Source organism: Equus quagga, chromosome 12 (genome assembly GCF_021613505.1).
Source record: "Equus quagga isolate Etosha38 chromosome 12, UCLA_HA_Equagga_1.0, whole genome shotgun sequence".
Taxonomy (NCBI): Eukaryota; Metazoa; Chordata; class Mammalia; order Perissodactyla; family Equidae; genus Equus; species Equus quagga.
The window spans coordinates 69,681,326-69,706,997 of NC_060278.1; the positions used below are offsets into that span (position 1 = coordinate 69,681,326).

At 42.9% G+C, this 25,672-nt stretch overlaps 1 protein-coding gene across 1 annotated transcript in view; it reads right to left on the reverse strand.

Annotated features, from left to right (window-relative positions):
* The window catches only part of PCSK2 (proprotein convertase subtilisin/kexin type 2), a 259,057-nt gene that overhangs the window by 53,892 nt on the left and 179,493 nt on the right, over positions 1-25,672 (reverse strand). Inside the window, exon 6 of the mRNA XM_046679886.1 lies at positions 12,957-13,033. Within this exon, the coding sequence (XP_046535842.1) occupies positions 12,957-13,033 (77 nt within the window). The remainder of the gene's footprint in view (positions 1-12,956; positions 13,034-25,672) is intronic.

A 25,672-nucleotide genomic window follows, 5' to 3' on the forward strand; every position in this document is an offset into this window, starting at 1 on the left:
ATGTTCTCTACAACAGACACCATAATTCCATTAATTTTCTCCCTTTTGCTTGCTCTTTCTTCCTTTATACGCAGGGGCTCCAAACAGTTCTTTCCCTCCTGTGTGCGTTGCCCCTCGCCTCAAGCTGGGCTGGGCTGGTGACTTGCTTTGATCTATAGAATGCAGTGGAAGGATGAAGTGCCACTTCTTAAAAGGGTTGCCAGCTTCCGCGTCCATCCCCTGATGCCAGGTACCGGGTATAGGATCTTGGGCTGGCCGACTAGTGGACCAGACCACGCGGAGAGAGGGAGGCCCAGCAACCTCTTTTGCTCCAGCGCCTCCGATGAGATACCTGACGTGTGAGGGGAGCCGCCTTCACCCTCTGGCCCCGGTCAGCTCACCGCAGTCAGCAGTTCGTGGAGAGAGACAGGCTGTTCCTGCCCACGTTACAGGATTGTGAGCAAATGAGTGTTTGCTCTTTTTTAAGGCGCTAAGTTTTGGGGTAGTTTGTTAAGCGGCAATAGGGAACAGAAAAAAGCATAAGCCCTAAGTCAATCAGAATGCGGTGTTTTAACCCCAAACAGCATTCAAGATGTGGAAGATTCCAACGGTACAAGTTATCTGAATTTCCTGGCCCCAACCCTGAAAAGTCCATTTAGCCCATTTTAATGGTCTGTGGAGCAGCTAAGGGATTAAATGGGTCACATTACCAAGTCTGCTGCAACAGTGGGAGCACCGCCTGCTGCAGGGCCAGGGGGCGATGGCTGGAAATGTGGGGGAAGGAGCTCACTGGCTGCACGGCCCTGGGAAGTCTTGATTTCTGCACTGTTGACTGGTGTACTCTTTGTGACATCCTCTTGGGGTGAGCAAAGCTATTGCATATGAGCCCTTAAAAATCACATCCAAGGATGGAAAAAATACACACACACACACATTTTCTTCGTCTTTGTGAGCAAAAGTAAATCCTGCTTCCATAAAGGCTATATATATCATGGGATGCAAATTCCCTTTGGAACAAGAACGACGTCTATACATAGTGCCCAAGTAAACCTCATAGTTACTGCAGACGTTGGCCCCCTGGTGAAAGATCTGTGAAAACTTACAGGCCTGAGCCAACCTCCACCTGCTTGTCTTTAAGCTTTCTGTAAGTCGCATTTGAGACTTTTGAGAAGGTGCTTAGCTACGGTTTCACGTGGGTCTGTCACCAACGCGGCTTTCACGCTCCCTTCCTATTCCAAATGGTGAGGAAGATGGTAAGCAAAATTCTGAACAGCATGGAAGCATGCACGTGTGTGTGTGTATATACGTCTATATAAAATGAAATATATACATCCTTTATCTTGATTCATATATATACTTTAAATATATATAAGTATGTAGTTATATACTTGTTTATATGTAATATATATTTATACATTATATATACATCCATATATTATATATTTAAATGCATATATAAAATACATGCCATATGTAAAGTACATAGATACTTTGAATATATGGACATATATATTTAAAATGGAACTTTAATGGATACTGATTAAATTTGGCTTGCTTGCTTGCTCTTTGTTTCATGCCAAACAAATGAATACTTGAATAAAAGTTTAAAAATCAGTGCCACGTCTAATTCCACTGAGCACTAATTTCCTTATTATTTAATAACGAGCCCTGTCGAGAGCTCCTTTCCGAGACTTGAAGTGTGCAATTAGGCCTTGCCTAGAATAGTCAGCGCTTTCACTGACATCTGTGAAGAACACAGATGTACTCATGAAGGCTGTGTCACGTGTGGGGCCCTGCTCTAGGCAACCGAGGAACTAGGAGGACCGACAGCCACGTGCCACTTCCTGGGCACATTTTCATTACCAGCTACTGCACTCGTGCTTTTCTTGCCTCACCCCCTTTAATGCTCACAGGAGGGCTGTGAGGAGGTATTGCTCCATTTCACGGATGTCAAAGCTGAGTCTCAGAGGTGCTGGCCTGAAGGCGCACAGTGGGAAGGTGGCTCGGCCGGGTCTGAGACCGACACTCCATTACTGACCCATCCACGACCCTCCACACTGTGATAAACTTGTCTCTGCTCTGAAATTCCTCGCTGAAGCCTGGAGGACAAATGCGTGTGGACCAGCTTGAGCAAATTAAAGACACTGAATGCTTCCATAGCCTTAATTTTGGCCTGTAAGTGGGGAGATCAATGTCCTGGGCTCTCTGGAGGAACATTTGGGAAGAAACATTTCATTGCTAAATTAGGCGACACTAATTAATTATAAGCAATGAGTGGGGGCTTCCTATAATTGTTCATGCCACCAAGTCTTTCCACACCCCAGGGCCTCTGTAGGCCCTGTTCCCACCGCCTGAGATGCCTTCCCCTCCTCCCTGCCTCCCTGATTGTCTCAGGCAAATGTGCTTGCTCCCCTGAAGGTCAGGAAAATCTTTTTCCAACTCCATTTTTATTTGGTCACTTTACTTTCTTAAGAATGTGTGGTAGCTCCCTCTCGCCTCTAGAATAAAACACAAGTCTGTCAGAAGACAACAGCTGTAGCGGGTAAGGGACAAATATCTGCTGCTGGATGGCCCTCCTTCTAATGAGGGTCAGTAGGAGGCAAGTGACTGGAGTCATCGGTGTGTTGCCTTGCTCAAATGGCCCCGATCCATCACTCTCCTGGGTCCATGTCCTCGGCAGTGTGATGTCCTTGCTCCTCCCACAAAGAGATGAAGCGTATTTCCCCCTCCCTTGAGTCTAGCCGGTTTTACGACTTGCTTTGGCCAAAAGAATGCAGTGGAAATAATGAACCTAGCCCTCAAGAGGACTTGCAGCTTCTCCTCCTTCTCTTGAAACTCAGCCTAGGTGCCATGTAGACAAGCCTGGCCTGGGCTATTGGATGAGGAAAGACACGCAACCCATCTTGCCTGTCACCCCACTTGACAGCCATCCACGCTCCAGACACGTGAGCAAGGCCATCCTACACAAGAGAGCCCCCAGCCAACCTGCCAGCTGACCATGGATGTATGGGCGAGCCCAGCCACAAAAGCCAGCCCTGGTCCAGAACAACAGGCTGTTGTCAATACTTATTGTTGTAAGCTACTAAGTTTTGGGATGATTTGTTATGTGGCATTATCATGACAATAATAACTGATACAAGGGAGAAGCAAGACTCGAGGGACAACTCCTGGTTACCTTGTGGATCCTGGGGTTCAAACCTGGACTGTCATGATGACTGCAGTGGGGCTTCCCTGAACAGCCACAGTGGCTGCTGAGGTGTCCGAGTGAAAACCTGACCCTGGGGATCTCCAGAGAGACCTCTTCCTCCCATGTCGCTGGCCTTTCACTGGAGTGATTTGGTCACCCCCTTGCTCTTTCCAGCCAAAATATGCTCCATTCAAGGCACGGTGTAAGATACATCAGACAGCAGGAATGCAACATCTCTCATCGGTGGGCACCCACGATGGCCGGGCGCGGTGCTCAGGGTGCTGAGTACATTCGCTTATTTGATCCTCACAACAAACTGTTATTCTCCCCGTTTCAAAGAAGAGGAAGCCGAGACCCAGAGATGTGAGGTCACTGCTCAGTTAGGAGGTAGAATCAGAATTCAAGCTCAGGTCCACTGCTTCCAAACGTGAAATTATGAAATATTTTAAAAATATAGACCATTTCAGCAAATAACACAATGAATCACATATGGCCACCACCCAAGCCTAATGTTTTCCAGACTTCAGACTTTTTAAAGAAATAAATTTTTACAGGTACAGTTGAACCCCTCCTGGAGGCCATTCACTTCTTTGCTGCCTCAGAGGTGACCACTATGCTACGTTTGATTTTTGGAACACCCATGCATGTTTTTATGCGATTACCTTATAATCAGATATGCCTATACATATTGGCCACTATTTGCTTGTTTTCAAACTCTATGTAAATGTTTCACAATATATGATCTGTTTAAAATTTGCTTTATTCACTTGGATTTCTGAGGTTCATTCATGAATTCTGGTTCATTCATTTTTAGTGCTGTGTAGTAGTCTATTGATAAATATGCTGCAATGTATTTATTCAGACTCCTAATGATAGGCTTTTAGGTTGTTTGCAATTTGCTTGCTATTACAAATAATTTGAAAAGAAGCATATCTTGTATATTATTTCCTTGTGCATATATGGGAGAATTTCCATGGAGTATGTATGTAGGGATGAAGGCAGGTTGTATGGATATATATCACTCTTGCAGAGTGGAGCAGTTCCTGTCGCCCAGCATCCTTGCCGATATTTAGTATCGTCAAAGTTTATCATTTTTGCTAGTCAAATTGATGTGAAATGGTACTTTATTGTTTCATTTTGCATTTTCCTCATTACTGAGAAGGTTGACCATCTTTCCATATGTTAGGTGACTCAGGTTTTCTCTTCTGTTAATCACCTGTACATAACCTCAACTCATTTTTTCCATCGAGTTATATTTTTTTCATTAATTTGTAGCCATTCTTTATATATTTTGGACACCAATCCATTTTTTCATAAAACTTGTTGCACGTAGCTTCTCCTAGTCTGTAGCTTGTCTTTCAACTTTGTTTATTGTGACTTTTGTTGAACAAAAGTGTTTAATTTTAACATACTCAGGTTTATCAATCTTCTCATTTTCCTCATGGTTTGGTTCCTTATGGTTTCTTTAAGAAATCCATCCCTACCCCAGGGGTCATAAAGATGTTTTCCTACATTTTCATTCTAAAATATTTACATACATTCAAGTCTTACTTCTGCTGAAATTTATTTATGATCAGAATGCCTCTTTTCCCATATGAGCAACTAGAACCATTTATTGAATCTCATAGTGCCGTCCTTTCCTCATCGTTCTTGTTGCCATCTTGGTCGTATGTTACGCTTCTTTTTATGTGGGGGTCTGTTTCTGGGCTTTGTACTTTGTTTCTTTGATCTTTTTTTCTCTCCTTATGCTAACCCTGCTCTCTCGTAGTTATTTTGGCTTTATAATGTTTTGATATCTGGTAGGCAAAGTTCCCTACCTAGCAGTTGTTGTTAATCTTCCCTTTTTCTTTTTTTTCCTTCTTCATCTTCATTTTCCTCCTCCTCCTCTTCCTCATCCTCTTACTTGTCTTCTTATTGTATTCTTGGCCTTTTGCTTTTCCATATCAATTTTAGGACCATTTTGTCCAGTTTCACAGAAAAATACTATTGAGACATTAGTTGAAATTGTGTTGAATTAATAGATTAATTTGACATCTTTATGTTGTTCCATCTTCCTATCCATGAACTTAGTATGTCACTCCATTCATTCAGGACTTCTTTTGTGTCCTTTTAAAATTTTACGATTTTCTCCTTAATGTTCTCACATATCTTTTTTTAGCTTTATAATTATTTCATTGGCTATGAGATGTGGCATAGTGTCAAATAAAAGAGATGGTTGGTAACATCCTTAATTTGTCCAGGCATTAAAGAGAATGCCATCCAAGATTCAGCATTAGGAATAATGTTTGCTGTAGTTTTTTGATAAATAGACAGTGTTATCTTTCATTCAATAATTATCTCTTTAACTGCACTCAGGCTAGATTTTATACCATTTATTGAGATTTTATTCCAGAGGAACTTTGTTTTTCAGTTGCAATTGGTTCTTTTCCATATTCATGTTTATTTTTGCTTTTATTCCCCATATAATTTATTTTTCTTTTAAATGATATTATCCATGTATTTATCACTCTAAGCAAACTAAACATAACTTATTTTAAAATCTTTTTCAAGGACTTCCATAAAACTAACTTTACCTGGTATAAATTCATGCCTTGATTTTTTTATTTTGTGCTGTGTTTTTTCAGATATTTTGGGATTTTGGCTTGCAGGCTAATTTTGAGTTGGAAACTTTTTTCCCCTCTTCTTTCTCTCTCTTCCTTTGGACTCCTTTCCCAGCTATTGGTCCTACGTTTATTTTATTTTATTATTTTTTAAAGATTTTATTTTTCCTTTTTCTCCCCAAAGCCCCCCGGTACATAGTTGTGTATTTTAGTTGCGGGTCCCTCTAGTTGTGGCATGTGGGATGCTGCCTCAGCATGGCTTGATGAGCGGTACCATATCCACGCCCAGGATCCAAACCGGTGAAACCCTGGGCTGTGGCAGCAGAGCGCTCAAACTTAACCACTCGGCCATGGGGCCGGCCCCTATTTTAATCGACTCTTTAGCTCTATATCCCACAGCCACATCTTATAATGGTGTTTTAGGATTCACAGAGGTATTGGGGATAAAGCAGATTCAGTCAGCAAACCAGGGGGCAACTTGGCCGGGTTCATGGACATGAGGCTGTCTTTGTCCTATAGTCTCTGGTCTCCCTTGTTCTACAGATTCTTAGACAACCAAAGCTCCACACCAGCCAGCTATCGTCTTTTCTGCCATGTCTTTGGAGAAAGATGCTTCAAAGTTAGATGTATTGGAGCTGAGATGCAGAGATCACCGAGCTAGTTTGGCATCAATCATGTTTGCTGGCTAAAGTCCAATGAGCTCTGCATGGTAAGACTTTGGGGTCTCAAGAGCCCAAAGGTTTAGATAGGTGAGAATGTGCAGCTGCTTCTGGGGAAAACCCTGGGTCTGCTGGCAAGCATCCAGAGCTTTCCGGAGAGGTGAAGAGGTACTCTGTCTTTCCGAAGCTAGATGCTAGGGCTTTCAATTTTCCCAATAGATCAACCTTGTCTCATGGATACAAGCTATCTTTGGGTATAATGCCTCTTTCAATCAGTAGTGCAGAAACACAGACACCAGACTCTTGACAGAAAGCTTAACCTTGAGTTGACTGTTACCTAGTTTCTGTCAAAAGTTCAGATGAGAGAATGAGTGTCTGAGAAAGGTGGGTGAATGGCTGGGCCATCCATTGCCTCCTTTGGCATAAATCCTCCTTTTCTACTGAGTTGGAGAATCTTTGATGTAGCTCCTATAGAAATCCCTTCACTGAATTTCACAATTACATTTATTGCCATTAACGGCATATCTACTGTGTGCCATGCTCTGTACCAAGTGCTCTAGTCCTTCATACAGACTGTCAAGGTGGAGTTTTAGTCTCATTTTACAGACAGAGGAAACTGATTCAAGGATCACTTATTCCACACCAAGCAATTAACATAACCTGACATTTGTCTATCATAATCTGCTGTTATGCATAATCTGTTGTCTATGCATAATCTTCTTTCTCTCTTAAGAAAAGAAGTATTGCCACCTGAGGACCATTAAATCTCCCTGTATGGCATGCATAACATTGGTTTCCAAAGTAGAAATGATTATACCAACAGAAAGATATTTCTTTTACAATCTATGATTCTCTCCATGACCCCCAAATCTGTGTTATATCTATTTCTTTCAGCTGGAGGGGAAAATTTGAACAATGAAGACTTTTCTAATCCAGGTAGGGGACTAGAGATGAAAAAAAAAAAACTTTGTGATATTTCTCCAGTGGCTCAGAATAGCTCACGAAATCAAACTGTGTTGGATTTCTCTGTGCTCTAGTTTGGATAGAGAAAGAGTTGATTGCAAGCAGCAGCCTTTGGGCTAATATCGGCTTATGAGGCAGTCTCAGAGCTCACATGAAAGAAAAAGTTAGATGAGGACTTTGAAAGCACTTAGAATTTTATTATCCAGGAGGTGATTTCAGAATTAGTCCATAAAGACAGAAGGGAAAGATGTTCATCTATTTCTAAACCATTAAGTGTCACCAGGGTAAAGTATCCATTCCATCAGTGTGCAAATAGCCAACCAGAGAGGGACATTTTTCTCACATGTTCTTCTTTGGCTTGTCTCACAGGTTCTTCAAAATGAAATATGACTTTTAATAAGAAAAAAAGCTAATCACTGAAAATCTTTCTTATTTGAAGGTTTAACTAATGCTATCAATCAAATGAGCTCACATAGAGATAAACATTCTGCAGCATCCATTTATCCTTCTTCCTTCCCCCCCATTTTGGTTGCTTGAGTATTAAATGTCTTCTTTCCTCCTGAATTTATAGTAAACTTTTTGCGGCCAGGAATTACATCTTCTCCAGAATCTCTTACACTTCAGGGCTTAATAGATGGAGTGTGCTGCACCCTGTGAGGCTTCATAAATATTGCCGATGGCAGGGATGACATTTCAGTGGTGAATGCCTGTCAAAGAAATGCTATGCAAGAGAGATTTTTCTGGACAGCAGCACAGTAATGGAATACAGATCTGCAATGCCTCACCAAACACTGACCTAAAACCGAGCAAGGCTGGAAGATTATTGACAAGGCGTGGGCTGCAAACCTCAGGAGAAGCAGGCAGCTCTAAAATGGACAGATGTCAGGGCCACTCGACATCTTGGCATGGCTGCGAAGGTGTGCCGCTCATCCATCAACCACCAATCAATATATTTTTTCCAGTTTTATTGAGGAATAATTGACATACATCACTGTATAGGTCTAAGGGGTACGGCATGATGGTTTGACTCACATATATTGCGAAATGATTACCACAATAGGTTTGGCTAGCATACATCTTCTCATATAGATATGATGAAAGAAAAGAAAGAAGAAAAAGATAAAGGAAAAAAAATTGAATGGCAATAAGCAAAAAAATGTAATGCTAGATCCTGATACCTCACAGAAAATCAGTTATATCTGTTTTGCACATTATCGACGCCATTAAATGAGTATTATTTTCTACCTTTTTGCAATTTGGGTTATTACTACTCTTTGTCTTACTATTATTATTTTGCTTGGCCATCTGTATTTCTCTAATTGTAAGCTAGGCCGTCTGTAGATCTCTGATGATAAGAAATTTCCTTTTCCAAATTTCTCAACTGTGTTTCAAATATACCCCTGGAGCTCAGATACTGCGTGCGATTATAAAATGGTTCACAGTAGAATAAATACACTTGCTCTGCTTAAAAAGGAATAATCCTACAGAATCAAATTAAGCACAGGGCAAGAAATTCTAATATTATCCATATCCCTCAAAAGCAGCTCTGCATATGTATGAAGCTATCTTTCGTAATGAGTTTTGGCTTTGAGTTTTAAATGTATTCTTAAAGAAATGTACGCTTGAGGGGAAACAAGTTAACAAATAAGTATGGACGGTACAGTAAGATGGTTTAGTGTCAGGAAAGCCCAGGAGACACGCTGCTATTGAACCCAGTTTCCCAGCCAAGGGGAATGTTTTCCCTGCTTGCTCTGGAGTGCCCGTTGTAGAGCATTTTATTTTCTACGTTCCGCAGCAGTGAGAACCCTGTGATGGGGAGCCACTGCCTGTTCCTGTGCAGCACTTGCATTTGAGTTCTAACTGGCTTTTGTGGCAGGCAGTGTGGCTGGAATGGCAACTGCAGCAAGCCCATTGCTCAGACAGCCCTATACTGGAGTTTTGGTGTGTATTGAAATGAGCATTTCTCAAGAGCCCCAATTCTACTGAACAGAGATGGGGCATTGGATTTGGTGCCCATGCCCAAAGAGAACACCTGAAGGTGGCATGCCTCGGTGGCTGCACAGCCAGCCAGAGGCTCATGCTGGATTGGCAGAAAACCTCGGCCAGTGCTGGGCTTAATGTTCCCGGAGCCTCTGGGTAGCACATTCCTTGAGTGCAGTGGGAGAATGGTCCTTGTCTGTGCCCCTTGCCCAGTTTCCTATCCGACCGCAAAGTCTCTCTTTCTCCTTTCTCCTAGCAGCCTCTCCAAACCTGTCATGCCCATCTCTTCTGTGAAACCTTCTTAGACCCATGCAGCGGTCTCTAACTCCCAGACCGGTTCTCCAGACCGCCTTGTGAACGTGTCTGCATCTCCTACCTCCCCTTCTTCACTAAATGGTACCCTCACCCCAGAACACACTTGCCCCCACAACTCTACCTATTGCTTTCATTTAAATCCTAGACCAGTGCCACCTCTTCAAGGAGATACCCCAGCTTCCCCAGCCAGGGATAATTTTTCCGTGCTCTCCAAAGCATCTTTATCATGAGGCAGTGCATGTAATGGCCCCCTCACTGGTGTCAAATCCTGTCTCAACCACTTATTAGCTGTGTCACCTTGCACAAGTTACTTAACCTGTCCATGCCTCAGTTTCCAAAATGGGGATAATAAAGACAATACCTATTTCAGAGGGTTATTATGAGAATTAATTAAATTATCACATGCAAACCACTTAAACCAGTGCTTGAAACATAGTAACTGCTTAACAGGCGTTAACTTTCCTTGTGTTATTTTAGCCTTGGCTACGCTCAGCACCGCAGTGATTCGGGCATCTGCCGCCTCCTCCTAGGACATTGCAAGCTCTTCAGAAGCTTGCACACCAAGACTGATAGTTTCACGGGTACTAAACTAAAGTCCCAGTTCTGTTTATTGCCTCTTTTTATGCCCTATGCTCTTTAAATTTACTTCTTATTGTGAAAAACATCAAAGACATACAGAAGTAGAGTGAAATCTCATGTGCTCATCGCCTGGCTTTAAGAATGATTAACTTGTGCCGATTTTACTTCCTCTCTAGCCTAGTCATTCCCCTCCCTCCTGCTCCAAACCCTAAGTTGTCCTGAAGAAAATACCACGCATATTTCATCCCAGGGGGATTTAAAAAAAACGTATCCTACACTCATGGGAAGGATGCTCTGTTTAAATTCTCCTTGTGCCAAGTAGGAATCATCTCCAGGACACACCTAATCTTTTGGACCATGGATCCCCCCAGTGCTGTGGCCTTGAACTCTGACTTACCTTCCTCCCATAATCATTTACAATGGTACTTATGTTTTGAGAGGCCATGATTTCAACTATGGCACCATCCAATCTAACAAGCCATGGTGGATGAGCATCTTTGAAAATGACTTGATAATTGAAAAAAGCCCCATTTATTGGTCAAAGTAGACACTGTACCTTGAGTCATTGGCTCCCCAAGAGGCAAGGATCATGCTTGCCTGACTCACTGTGACTGTGTCTTGGGCAGTTGGACACTTGGGAATTTTTACCACTGACAATGAAGAATTTTATGGCACTAAGCACTAATTAGTCCTAGTAAGAGGATTTTAGCCAGTTTAAAATTAAACTTTCAAGAACAAATTTGCAAATGAAAATATTTAAGATAGAAGACGTTTCCTCCTTTTTAAAAAAAGAATATTCTTACAGCATATCACACAGGTAGGGGAAGGCTGTGTTTGGGTTCAGAAAATGGGATGGGTGGGGAAGCCATTCTGTCGGTAAATTATTATGCCTGGATCAACCCATCAAAGATGAGTTTAGTACCATCTAGCTGCAGAGAGATGGCAAGCAGCTGGCATACATGTTGCTACTGCCCTTTCTGATATCATATAGACGATTAGTCATCAATCAGCTTGAAGCCGGGCACTCCCTCATGGGCCTTCTCAACACACTGTTCCAGACTGCCGTTACCAGTTATGTCTCTCTCCTAACTTAGTGACAACTGTTTGGTAACTTCACGTCCCTGTCTCTGAAAATGATTTATTCACCAAGGGCATGGTAGGATCCAGGGTTGCCAGTCATGGAGGTAAGAGACACTTCATGTCAAATTTCTCAGACCTTTTTTATAGAGCCTCAATCCCTAAACACACACTTCCAAACACTGTATGATAATTTTAAAGCTGAAGAGGCAGTCGATAGAGAGTGAATTGTGCTATTGGACATCGGCGATGATCTTTTTAAAATGTTGCAAATTTGAATTGTGTTTCCTTTGTCATTTTCTGCATTTTCTGTAATGGTCAAGCCCCCCAATCCACACGCCGTGTCTGTACCCTACACATTCTTAGGTCAACTTGCTAACTGGAGGGACAGAGTTTATGCTCCTCAGGCCACTGGGAACCTGTCCCTGGCCACTCTCTGGCCACGATGCTTCTTGTTTTTGATAATAAAAATGATGCTCATAAGAGAATCGTACAATTTGGATTTAGAAACATTTATGAAACTCGGGTTCAAGTGTTGGCTTTGAGTATACTAATTGTTTGAGCAGGGAAGTCACTCAACCTTCTGAGCCTGTTTCCTTATCACTAAACTAAGTATGACAACATTCATTTTGTCTACCATGAGTTTGCCATGAGAAGTAAAAGAAATGAATAAAGTGCTGTATATATACTATAATTTTTTTCTTTCCTGAGGAAGATTCATCCTGAGCTAACATCTGTGCCAATCTTCCTCTATTTTGTACGTGGGTCACCGCTACATTGTGGTGTAGATCCACGCCTGGGAACCGAACCCAGGATGCTGAAGCGCATCCCACCAAACTTAACCACTAGGCCCCGGGGCCGGCCCCCAGGTACTGTAATTTTATACTATTAGCTGAAGTTTGTATGTTCTAATGAAGTTCACCCAAGAACATCAATAACAGGAAAGCACTAGATTTAAAAAGTGTAATTTTCTTTGATTAAGTAAATGATACATCTTTATTTCTTGATATGTCTTAAATGCAATCAACCATTTAGGCAAGAATTTTACTTGGGGAAAAAATAGACTGCATTTATATGTTTAGTTGCAAGATAGGCTGAAGAGAAGTCACCCCTTTGGATGGACCTCTGGGTAGTTTTGCACGGTAAGCAATACTTCAAACCTCTGCTAATTACTGCTCTGTTGAAAGGGACTATGTGAGGTGTGACAAGGTTACAGCAGAAACGCTTTCCAACAACATCTGGACCCAGAGCCGTGGGGCAGAAGTTCCTCAGCAATAGTTTGAACAGCTCGAGTGAAGTCGGCCTGTGTTAAAGCCCCGCCTGGGGCCTGAGGAGATATTTCTTACTATTTCTGTTTCCTTTCACCTTTAATAGATGAAAGCGGCCAATAATTCCTAGTTCAACACGGTGAAATAGTCAAAAGAGAATTCTAGAGGAACATTGCAATACGAAAAAGATCCAAGAATTTAGAGAATGTAGTCATGAAGAAGAAAAATCACAATATAATTTAGTGAAGCATTGAGATTATTTTGTTGGCAATGGTCAAACCTTAAAAACAAAACGGAGCAACAGAAACCCCCAAAGCTAAAGTCAAAGACCCCTCGCGAGGCTGTTTACCTGTTAAACCAGTCGTCTGTGTACCGGGGGTATGGATAGGGATCGTTGCTGCTGAAGTCATAACTCGCTTCGGCATTCTGAAAGACACAAGGTGTCACACCAGGTCAGTGAGGCCAGGGGCACAGGCGAGAAAGCGCTGCGAGACCCTGCGGTAGTCACATGTTGATAGTCCCTCCCTGGGCGCGGTGTCAATGTTCTGCTCTGCACCCGCCCTGGCAAAATGGTGGCAGAGCTGAGGTGTGTCCTTGGATCTTCCTGTCCCCCTTTATCCCTTTTCCAGGCTTCCTTATCCTATCCTATTTCAGGCCTTTAAGGGGCTAGCAAAGTTGAGTCCTGTGCTCTCCAGGACTGTCTTCATTTGAGGTTGCATTACCCGTTGTGGGTAACTGGGGTTCACCTGGAATCCAAGGCTTATGTTAAATTTCCTTGGGCTGATGGCCAGAATGTTCTAGTTCTCGTGGCACAAGTGAGGTGGCTGCTAGAATTTTCTTGCTTTATGCAGAAGGCTCACTTCCAGCTTGCTGCTTCAGACTGATGTAGGCTTGTCTCCTTTACACATAGGGGTGTTAGACCCCTGCCCAAGCCCCTAACGCTGTCCACAATATCAATCTCATTCACCCACTCAGCAAATATCATTAAGAGTCTAATAGATGCAGACACTTTTCCAAGTATGGGGATACAATGGTGACATCCCTGCCCTTGTATAACTTATGGCCTAGTTGGGGGACAGACATCAATTAAATGATCAAACAAATAAATGTACAATTGCAAACTGGGTGAAGTCTTAAACCCTATAGGCTATGGTTAGAAGTTTAAATTCTATGCAATCCAACACCTCCTTTTTTTTTCCATTGAGAGTCTTTCCACAGAAATCAATTATTTATTCACTTGACTTGTCTTTATGTGATTTCATGTTTTAATTTTTTCCACTTAGGTCTTTAGTTGGTTGGCCTTTTATTTTGGTCAATGATGGGAGAGGACCCACCACCATTTGGTGACTAATCCATTCTTCCCCACTGCCTTCTCTGCTTGCCCTGGGGGGCTGGGCTCTGAGAAGCTCCCTTCTCCGCACCCCATTCTTCTCTCTGTTGTTTCTGAGTCTGTAGTAGAGACCCCAGATGGTTTTCTGGGCCACACTATACATTGGGCTTGGAAACCCTGGGTGGATGCATATTCCAGCTTGGGCATTTCTCAATTCCAGTATCCTGAGACATTATCAGGAATATGGCTCCTTTATGGGGTAAAACATTTTAGTTTGTGACACAATTTAGTTTGCAAACTTAGTGTATTAGTGACACAATGTTTTTAAGAGAAAATTGACCAGTTCCATTAGTTTGTGTTTCCATTGGCTGGATGAAAAAGAGCTACCAGTCACCAGTAGTTGTGATTATAACAACTGTAATCCTATTTAGATGTTTTGCTTGGGACAGAAGTCACCCTGAAATTTGTTTTTAAAAATTTTTAAATTTAAATTTCTTTAGTTTTCTTAAGGTATAATAGATATTCAAAACACTCCACACATTTAATGTACTCATCTTGATGACTTCGGACATATGCATACACATGATACCATCACCACAACCAAGGTACCAAACATATCCATCCAAATCCCCTTGTATTCTTTTGTATCTGGGTGGGTTTGTTTTTTCTGTAAGAACATTTAACATAAGATCTATCCTCTTAACATATTTTAAAGTGCACAATACCAGATTATTGATGGTGTCACACAGCAGTGTTCTAGAATTTATTCATTTGCAATAATAAAACATTTATACCCATTGAAAAACCATCCCTCATTTCTCACACCCCCTACTAGCCTATTCAAAATTTGGACCAGTCCCTGTATTTTGAGTCTTGACTACAGCTATCCTTTCTTCCAGAATCAGGATCTTCCTTCAATCCCTGGCCTGCAGAGAGGACCTCTTCCTGTCTCCACCAGCCATAATTATTGGCACGTCCCCAGTTCTGCCCCTCCTTCTCCACTTAGATCCCAAGCTTCTTTCATTCACCTTTAAAGTTGAATTCTCTATCTGGTCTGTCATCCTTTTCTCTGGGAGACCCTCTCAGTTTTGGCATTATTTTTCTTGATTTTTCTTGAGATATTTGGATCTCAGTTCTTTTGAGGGATACTGTTTTGAAACAGTAACTTATTTGTCTTTCCTAAGTATGTTCTGTTATCCCTAGCCTTCCCTGAATTTTTCAGACAAGAGCATTTTTAGATGGAGTTGGTGAGGTAGGAATACCAAGAGAAACACAGGTTAATACTTTTTGTTTTGGGTTTCAAAGCTGAGGTTGAAACTTAAGCAATAGATTCAGAAGACTGTTTGCTAAGCCTGGTTTGTTTCTCCCTGGAATAGACTAAAATTCCCTGTTCTAAGGCAAGTTGGATGGAAAATTCAGCGATTAGCCATTGTGGGGCCTTCAGAGGGGGCCCTGAGTGCTACCTCTTTCTTCTGAGCTGTGTTCTGAGAGTGGGATGGGGGTATGTTGGAATGTCCAACCTCAAAGAGGTCTGAGACTCATCCTGCGACCGGGGCAAGGAGCTGCAGATCGGAAGCGGCTCTGCGAGGCATCTTGGCTGAGAGGCTTGGGTGACCCCACTCTGCCTTCCCATGACCCTCAGCGCAGAGCAGAGAGCAGCAGAATATTTTGTGGGAGGCTGAGATTAGTGAGAACATGACAGGGAGAACCAGCTGGCCTAAAAAGTTCAGAGGTCAGGACAATGAGGATCCAGGGTTCAGGCAGGATCTGCATGAAGTGATGACCTGGGACAGTGGGAGTGGGGATACGGCAGTAGGTCCAAGGAGGACAGATGATGACAAACAAGCTCCAGGACCCCGTTCCCCTCTCCTTAATGCTGTGTTAGTCCTTTGAAGCTTGAGGGCAATTCTGGAGACAGGGAGGTAGGGGCAAAATCTGAGTTGACCAAGGTCAAGTTTTCACCATTAGTGCAATCAGGCTGGCAGGTAGATGTTGAATTCAATTAAAGAAAAATAAAATCAGAAGTTTCGGCACCTTCGTGTTTCTGCCTCAGTGATCGACTGGTTTCATAAACTTTCCACCCTGGCTTACCTTTCTGGCTCATGATTATCACCTGTGGTCTGAGCTGAGGCTTTTCGCCTCCAATTTCTGACTCTGGAGAAAATGGCTTGCCCTGAGGTGGGTGGGCGCCAGAGCGAGGAATCGGAGAGTTCTGACAGCAGAGCCTTTGCCCAGAATCCACAAACTATGAGACCACTTTTATAACAAGAAGAAAGGCCATGTGTTGTCTGGGGTCAAATTCACCTCTGAACGTTGAATGGGTGATGACTTAGGAAATCTAATTATTTTGTTGTCCTTACAATTAATTTGATGACTAATGCTTAATTCCTTGAATAACAGTCTATACCGAGTATTAAAGAAGGCAAACAGTTGTTCTTGCTTGGCTGTACATTTTCTGGCTAAAACTCAAATGGTTGATAGCAAGGAAGAACAATGAACAATTTTTTGCAAGGGTTCTGTTTATACTTTTATAGCCAGAACCTAATCATTTATTGATTTGAATTATTATGTTGTCTTCTGTAAAATTATTTGTGTACAGGAATAAATTAAACTGGCCTTGACTTGCATGAACATTTGGGAGAAGTGATGTCTCTGTAAATTTAATGCTCTGGTCATTCTGGGCTAAGCCAGATGGTTGTTTTGGTTTGAACTTTTCCCTAATTTCTTCCTAAAATGCATTAGTCTATGTTCTTGCTTTAAAAAATACTAACTGTTTAGTGAACAGAATTTAATCATTGATGATTCAGGATCAGGATGACTCAGAGTCATCATTAAGAACTTGAATTATCATTGTACCATCACGCAGAAAGGGAGACTGGGCTGAATCCAAAGTGACCTCGGGCTTCCCTGGAAGTTATTTCTGGAAGAAACTTCTGATGATGGCTCATTTTCTCTTATAAAAGTTGAATGTGGGGGGAAGGACACCTCTGGTATTTGATAATTTTAAGGCTTAATTTCTGAATATTTGAGTGCACAGTCAGAAAGAAGATTAGATTAGCGTTCAGCAAGGAAGTTTAATAGTTATAGGTTTGGCTGCTGTTTGCACCGGCACTTGTCTGTCAGATGGCCTGCCTGCACATTAAGCTAAGAAATGACAAGGGACTTATGTTCACGAAATCTTTGGACATGTTACGTCTGAGGTGCTGCATTTGTGAGGCTATCAAAAGCACAGGCTGACAAATGGCACATGTCAACACCAGGGCTGGTCTTACCAGGCCAGTTGGTAAGAACCCAGTGGTAACCATGGCCACTGTTTTAGCATTCTCAGAGAAGCTTCTGAGACCACTGAGACTGAACCCTTGAGACTATTTGGCTTTGGCAATATTCCTGTTTTCTGGAAACCGTACTTTCCTTGTCTTTAAAACGCAGATGGTAAGACTATAACTACTTGGTTGCTCTGAGGATAAAATGAAGGAATAGATACAAGCTGGCAAGCATATTGCCCAATACAGTGTGGGAATTCTCTCATTTCTTACTTCTCCTTTTGTGTCCATCGTCTTTGATGGAAAGAGTCACAAAATAAGGCCCACAGGCCAAATCTGGCCCACCACCTGTTTTTGTAAATGAAGTTTTATTGGAACATAGTCATTTGTTTACGGATTGCCTATGTCGGCTTTTGCACTACAACAACCGACTTTAGTTGTGACAGAAGCCCACAAATCTTAAAATATTTACTATCTCTTATAGAAAGAGTTTGCCACCCCTTGACTGACATCCTAGGCCTGTTGGGCTCCCAGGTTGCCCTTTGATAGCCTGAGGCCTGCACTGTAGCATAGCACCCTGTCCTTGTCGTCCTGAGGAGCCTCCTTTGCTCTGAGACATGCCTGTCGTGTGTCTCCTTCTCTGTAGGAGGGCTGTAGCTGCTGAAAAGGAAGCTGATGTAAACCAGCCTCACTGCATGGCCTGGAGTTTGAAGTTTACTTCTCCTGGGTTCACGCCAATCAAAGGTGGGTTATCAGGCGTTACAGCACTCAGAAACTAGGGCTCAGCCCACTGGGGCGCTCATGGAGGCAGCAGAGAGCATCTACTGGGATGGAGAGGAAGCCCCACCGTTGTTTCCACCAACCCCCTGCCCAGCACTGGTTGAGGGCTGCTCCTAGGGTCACCAACCCTCTAGTTCTTCTGTCTTTCCATCTACAAGAATCTATCTGTTCCCATGATCAGACATCGCCCTGGGCAGAGAGAGGTAGGTGTTCTCAGTAAGGCCCTCCGGCTCGCAGGGGTCATCGCTCAGGTGATATGGGTACATGTGCTGGCTGCTACACAAGGCCTCATGCACCTTTCAATTTTAAACGTGATGCTGCGTTGGTATTCTGACAATACTGGACTTACAATCTTGTAGTAGGCCAATGTGTCTAATATAGGGGTCCGCTGGAGCAAACTCTGTGGTTTGACTATAAAATTAGGAAAGTGGTATCTGTAATCAGGGCTGCCATGTACAGCCATGCAGGTTGTGCCTTGCATTAGGGTGCATGCCCATGGGGAGGAATTGGGGGCTGCCCGGACGGACTCTGCAAGCTATCTGCCGTGGGGTGGGGCTTCCAAAGATAACTGGTCAGCCCAGATGGCCACCTTTTTCTCATTCTTCTGCCCAGAGAGGGCACATTTTCTAATTTGTTTGCCCAGAAGGAGGGTGCTGTTTTGCAACTTGCCCACCGGTAGGGGCACCTTTTTCAATTTCACACAAATGTACCAGGTAAGTACTAGCAGGTCTAGGAGGCACGGTAAGAAATAGGTCTCTCTGGTTACAATCGTATATACGCTCAGACCTCAAAGAAATGGTACCAGGGAGACAAGATGTCCCCTGTGAAATGTCCAGTAATGCCAGACTTAAATAATATATCAAACAATAGGAGTTTATCATCATGGGTACAGCATGGCATATGATTAATCACCAATATAATTCTATAGCTATAGGATCTCAGAACAAGAAACTACATCGAATTTGTCCCTTTCTTCTGGCTTGCTACTTTCCCTGAAGGCATTTAACCAAATAACCCAGCTAGGAGCTGTGTAACAGTATTAGCTGAAATTGCACTGTGCTCATGGCCTAATGAAAGAGTAATGAGCTCCCCCAGATAGGCTCTCAAACTGCAACCCTGTTGCCCCAGAACAAAGCTCATCTGTATGGAAACGGAGCAGCAAAATAGCCCAGGCCATTAGAGCCTAAAGAGTTTTGCTACTGCACCTACTTGCATCTAATATGGTCGTGGCTGAATGTTCCCAACTGTGCCTATTTTGATTTTCCTCGAATAATTCTCCCACTTGCACTGGTTTAACGATAATGTTCAGCTCACTTTTGACTGAAACCAACATTAAAGGGATTTATGTCTATATTAAGTCTGGCTGTAAAACTTAATGAAATTTAACATTTCTCCAGCACTCAAAAAATAAAAAAAAAAATGCATAGTCAGAAAATTGTTTGCAGTCTTTCTTCTATACTCCTAAGATTTCCAGAGTCCCGTATTTTTCCAGTGACAGTATGTTCTGTGACTGTGGGTTTGACACCTTCCTTTTTGACACCTATCACTGCTTCCTTTTTGCTCCTGGAAATTCTGGTAGTTTCTCTAGTCACTGGAGTACTCTCCAGGTAAGAGGAACGATGCAACATAAGAGCCAGGCTGGGCAAGTGTCACCGTGCCGCAAGCCAGGTCTAGGACTACTGGGCATTTTGTATTTTCCAAAGCTGAGCAGCTCCATCCTTTGGCCCTCGATGTCACTCTTATCAGCAGATTTCAGAGAAGTTCTAAGCACTAAACATAAGAGGAGGCAATAATATTAATTCCCAATGGTTCACATAGTGCCCTAAATTAATAGAGTGCCTTTAGGTTTTTCAAAAGAGTTTAAATTCTCTTCTTTTATTTAATATTCTCCAAAACCCTGTGGTGTAGGAGAGCAGACATAATAAAGGAAGAAGTGGGCTGTTACCATCTCTAAGAAACAGTCCAGGCAGCACCTCTGGACGGCTTCTTTAGCGTTATCTCTGCCTGCCCATGACTTCTTGGCTCGTCTTTTACAGGAGGTATTTTATAAGGCCAATGAAGCCTGTGTGAAGCTAGACTGAGGCCGAGTCCCACGCACGAATTTTAAGAGCAGCCCTAAAAGCATGAATTCCTGGGGCTGACCTGATGCATCGAAGGGAAGCTGCCACTCATTGTAATTAATCTCCAAGAGCTGGCTCTAAGACAGGGTCCAAAATGCGTTCAGAAAAAATCTACATCTTTGTTTTCATTAGGTGCCAATGCAAATTTACCATTTCCTTCAATTATGAATGGAGACCACAAGCCACAGTACTATTCCTGTGAGCTTGTCACCAAATGTACTTTCATATCACATTTTAATTGTTGCAAAGATGCTGAAATATCTTTTCTACTCTTACCTGCCCCCAGATTTTGATATTTAATGCATTAGTAAAGACACATATTACCATTTCACAAATGTGTGTTTTTAATCTTTTGTGTTTCCACATAATTGCTTCCCTTGATTATCCCATGTATTTTGTTTTATGTATTTAAAATACTATTCTAAGAATGAAGGGAAAGAGACACTTGTGTGCACAGGTGGTTAGTGTGAAAATTGGTGCAATCTCTGATGAGAGAAGATGCACAGACTCCTGGACCAGCCATCCCACTTCTAAGCCTCTATCCTAAAGATGTACTCACACATGTATGAAATACTTGCTTTCCAAAGTATTCACGGCAGCATGATTGTAAAAGTGAAGGACTAGAAAGAGCTTAAGTGTCCAACGTGGGGATGACTTAAAATAGATGATGGTGCTCCCACACGAGGAGAAACCGCAGTCCCAGCAAAGAATGAGGCACGGGGCCCGCAGCGAACTCACTCCCAGGAAATATTGTTAAGTGAAAAAAGCAACATGTAGAATACAGAGCATAGCGGCCCCCATTTGAATAGAAGAGAGGATATACTTGATGGGAAACACATCTAGGATTTCTGAAAATATACACAAGAGCCTTTTTATAGTGCTTTGTGTCTAGGGAGGAGCATGGGGTCTGGGGTGGAAGGAAGACATACCCTTTTATTTTGTATAAAGGTTTTTTTGCCATAATAATAACAGGTAATACATATTGAGTGCTTATTTTGTGCAAGGAACTCTTTTAGATGCTTTGCATTCATTGGCTCCTCCTTATGATGGCCTCATGTGATAGTACTCTTATCACTCTTGTTCTGTGAGCAAGGAGACTGAGGCACAGAGAGGTTGAATATTTTGCCCAAGGTCACACAGATGAAAGGAGGGGAGCAGGGATTCAGACCAGGCAGTCTGGCTGCAGAGGCCTCCCCCATCTGTGCCGTCTTGCCTCTCTACATTAGAATCATAACCATCACGTTCTACTGTGTGTGTTGTTTAAAAGAGAAAGGCAAATATCTAGCAAATAAGAAAAGCATAATTTAGTAGATTTACTCCCTAAAACGTCAATGGGTCATTTTGTCCAAATTCAAGTATGTAAACTGAGCTAATAATTTAGCCCTCACACTGGGACACACCTCACTAAAGTGCCAGGACACATGTCTCTTGCTTTGTATGATCCATTCATTTTTTTTTTTTTTTTTTTAGTGAGGAGGATTGCCCTGAACTAAGGTCTGTGCAAATCTTCCTCTGTTTTATGTGGGAAGCCGCCACAGTTTGGCTTGAGGAATGGTGCTGGGTCCACTCCTGGCATCTGAACCCACGAACCCTGGGCTGCCTGGAGCACAGCGCGCCAACTTAACCACTATGCCACTGGGCTGGCCTCTGATCCCTTCATTTTTTAACAGCATGGTTATTTAGTGAATTCTCTCCTCTGAGGTATACATAACGCCTTTGAGGCCTAAAGCAGCAAATACGCCTCCAAAGAGAAAGCTAATTCCGCTGCTTTCGACAGCAAACTTCAACCTGTTCCTTTTTCCTCTGTTGATCGTGTTTTCCTCTTAGAAGATGGACTGTTTTGAAAAACAAACCTCACATTGTATATGAGACAAATAGCATTGATGACTGGATTCCTTAGAAACTAGAATCTTGGAAATACCTCCCTTTTTCCAGAGACTCTTTGGCATTACTTGGGGGCCCTCGGGTTTCTGAGCACAGTTTGAGAATGACTGGTGGAGAGTGGTGTCCACGAGACGCGCACATGTGGGGTCTTCAATCACGTGGTGCTGCAGGGCCAGACTGTGGCTCCTTTCAGAACATTCCTCCAGTCCTTGTTCTCACGCCAACGACGTCTCCGTTAAGTGCTGCCGTGTCTTCGCTACCTCCCTGTTCCTTGCTAATTCGTCTTCTTGTCTGACAGAGGCAAGCACTGGCAGGCAGCAACATTCAGCTTGAGGAGCTTTCACTGTATTTCTTTTAACAGCTACTTCTTTTTATGCCAAGGGATATTGGTTGTTTTTCTATTTGAAACAGTGATTTACAATTTCCCTTTAAAACGCATTCATTTATGTTAAAAAGGTGAGTCAATTTAAGGAAATATACTAGATTAATAATAGCACCCATAGGAAAAATTGTGAAGGTGCGTTGTGACTGGTGGATGTTTGGGAAACACCAGAATAAGCAATGGTGATATTTAAGGCTTTGAATTCTCCAGTTTCCGCAGAGTCAGCTTGAAGAGTGGCCCAAGTATTGAACATCTATACGAGGGATCTGAAGGAGTCATGGGAAAGACTTTTTGTCCTCAAATCTCAACCCTATCACTTGTCATTTCAACATTATAGCTTCAGCCCTTTAGACTGTTGGCCTTCAAAAGTCTTCATTCACTCATGCATTCTGCCAATCAATTACTTTTTCATTGAACAAGTATTTCTTGAGTACCAACTATGTGCCAGGCATTGTGCATAAGAAGCCACCATTGGAGAGGGAGATGCCCTTAGGTGGGGTATCTTGTCTTTAGCCCTCATGAGCTAATGAATTAGTTATGCACCGACACTCAAGTTTTCAACAACGTCCTTAGTTAGCTAACAGTGCTTCTCAACTCAGGCTGCTCAGCAGCACTGCCTGGGCTGCTTCGAGAAGTATGAACACTTGAGTGATCTCTAGATTCTGATTTAATTGATCCGAAGTGAGGCTTGGGCATCAGTAGTTAAAAACAACAATAACTTGTCAGGTGATTTTGATGTATACCCAAGGTGGAGAACCACTGAGCTAATACCTTTTTTCATCGCTCATATTCCGTCCCCTTTGCTGCTTAAAGTGTGACCTGTGGACCTGCAGCACTGACATCACCTGAGAACTTGATGGAAATGCCGAATCTCAGGCTGCACCCCAGACTGGATGGATCTGAGTCTGCACTGGAACAGGACTCATGTGTGCACCCTGATTCCTCTATTTGTAAAACGGGTACACAGGGCCAGGTGTGCCCCTGCCCTGCACTTCTCCACACATCCATAATCTCCCTGTTATGATCGTCTTCTCCCGCTTCCCCTCCTCCCTTTTCTACCTAAACTTTTCCACAGGAAGAAATTGAATTTGATAAGCCATTCATATCTTAGCATGACTAAACTCAGTACATTGCCCTTCCCAATATAATTTAACAGAAGAGAATAGACATTGAAAAAAGCTAAGGAACTCAGTCTCCAATAGCAGAGATGGCAGCGTGGCATTTCCAGGGCATCAGGAGCTCCTGGGCATCTCTCAGACTGAAGTTCTCTCTATGGAGAAGGTCAGCTCTGAAAGTAGTCGTCACAGTGGACTCCTTTGGCCCTGATGGAGAGGCCTGACTAACCAAAGAAAACGAAGGAAAGCAAGATAAAGTGTGTGATTATGATGCAGGATATTGCTGAATTCTACTAGCTTCTGGCAGGTGAGGGCTGTTGGGGGGTTGATTCTGCAAGAAAGAAGCGCAAAAGTTCAGAGGCAAGGGTTTCCCGCTGTGAAGTAAATTTTGATGAATATTAAGGTTTGAATTATTTTTGCCTCCTGCTGCTTAAAATAAAGTCTCCATCAAAACTTTAAAAATACAAACTGGATGCCAAGCTGCTTTAACAGCAATAGGAGTTAAAATATTCCTTTAAAAATGAGTTTATATTGCAATGCATGCTTATTTTTACACCCTGCCTCTTTCCTGAAAAGAAACGATTTGAGTTTCCTGGATTCTAACAAATGATAGAGGTAAACTAAAGTTAACAATATAGAAAGACGTAATTTGGACTTAGTACAAATGAGGGTGCACAGAGGTAACCGCAGCATGTCGTGATTCTGTGCTCAGATAATTGCTTGGCCTCATCGTCCAAATTTGCCCGCTTTGATTATAGATACCGCTCGGAGCCCATCCAAGCTCAGGAGCCATCCCACTCAGGGGAGGGTGCTAAACTGGTCCCTTCTCCCAGGCCTGTGCCAGCCCTGCTGGATTCTCTTCTTTCCCAGTGGCCTTCTCTGCTGAGGTCTCCGTGCCCCTATGATGAGAAAGTTGACCTGGAGCGAGTTGTATAAAAGCAGCTCGTGGCAGTGCTGCGAGCCTCTGTCACTTCATTCCCCATCAGTCCGGGAGAGGGTGACACAGAAGCAATGGTTAATTTCAGGTTGAAGGTAAAGAAAAGATGCGAGTTTAAGAAAGGCAGTCAAATTTAGCCTTGATACCATAATGAGAGGGCAAGGGGAGCGGTCACACACCGTGACCGTGGGGATGCACTCCGGGACCTGGCACAGAAGTGGGGCAGCCAACAGACGGGCTTACATAACTGCTGTTACGGAACTTGTGAGGGTGGAAGATTGAAGGGACCGGGAGTAGCTGGCGCGAAAGGCAATTCCAGACTGATTCCTGCTGTTCTGCAAAGACCGGGTGTGCTGGCCAGGCCCTGCCCCAGAAGCCATGTGCACGAGCGCGCGGAGAGTGAGACCCAGCTCTGGAACAGGAATCAGAAGATAGTGCAGCAGCCAGGCTCTAAATTTGTGTTGTCAAGGTGACGAGATAGATACAAGACAATTTGTGTTTCCCTCTCTTTTGACTGGATATTCTACAGGGTGGTAGATAGATGCTCAAGGTTCCTCCTTTGCATCCTCTGTGGGCGTTCTGCTTGCCTTTGAATGGCTGCTGAGGTCAAGGCCACTACTTTGAGTCCAGATGTCCTGGGGGAGACGGGGACATGAGTTTACAGCCCTTCCCGTGTGACCAATCACACAACTTCGGTATCACCTGCCTCTCCTTTTTCAGCCCTAAAAATAGTAAAGATGAGTTCACTGATAGCTGAGTCACCTCATGCAAGGGGTTGTTCTGACCAAATACCATGCGTTGGAGGCTGTCTTAGACACACCTTACATAATACTTGTCCTTCTGTCAAAAGCACAGCTATATGAATAGTAAATATATCACATGGGTCTATTGCTATTATACATATACATATGTTTTATGTGTAAATTATGTGTATAATTCAACAAACTAATTTCAGTTGAACTTCACAACAGTTTTGAGTAACCCTCATTTTGTAATCCCCATTTCACAGATAAGAAAACTGAGGATTAATGAGATTATGTGATTCACTCAAGGTTTTTCAGCTAGAAGTGTTGAGTTGGTACTAGAATTCAGACTCATCCTCGTCTCTCTCTGTACTGCATGGCATCTACAGCTATTTCTTATGCTAAAAAGTAAAGAAAGAAATGATGAGCCTGAGCACCTTGCTTATCCCAGCACCCTTGGAACTGAGTGGGAGCATGAAGAACTAAAATATATTAAACGGTGGTGAGATGC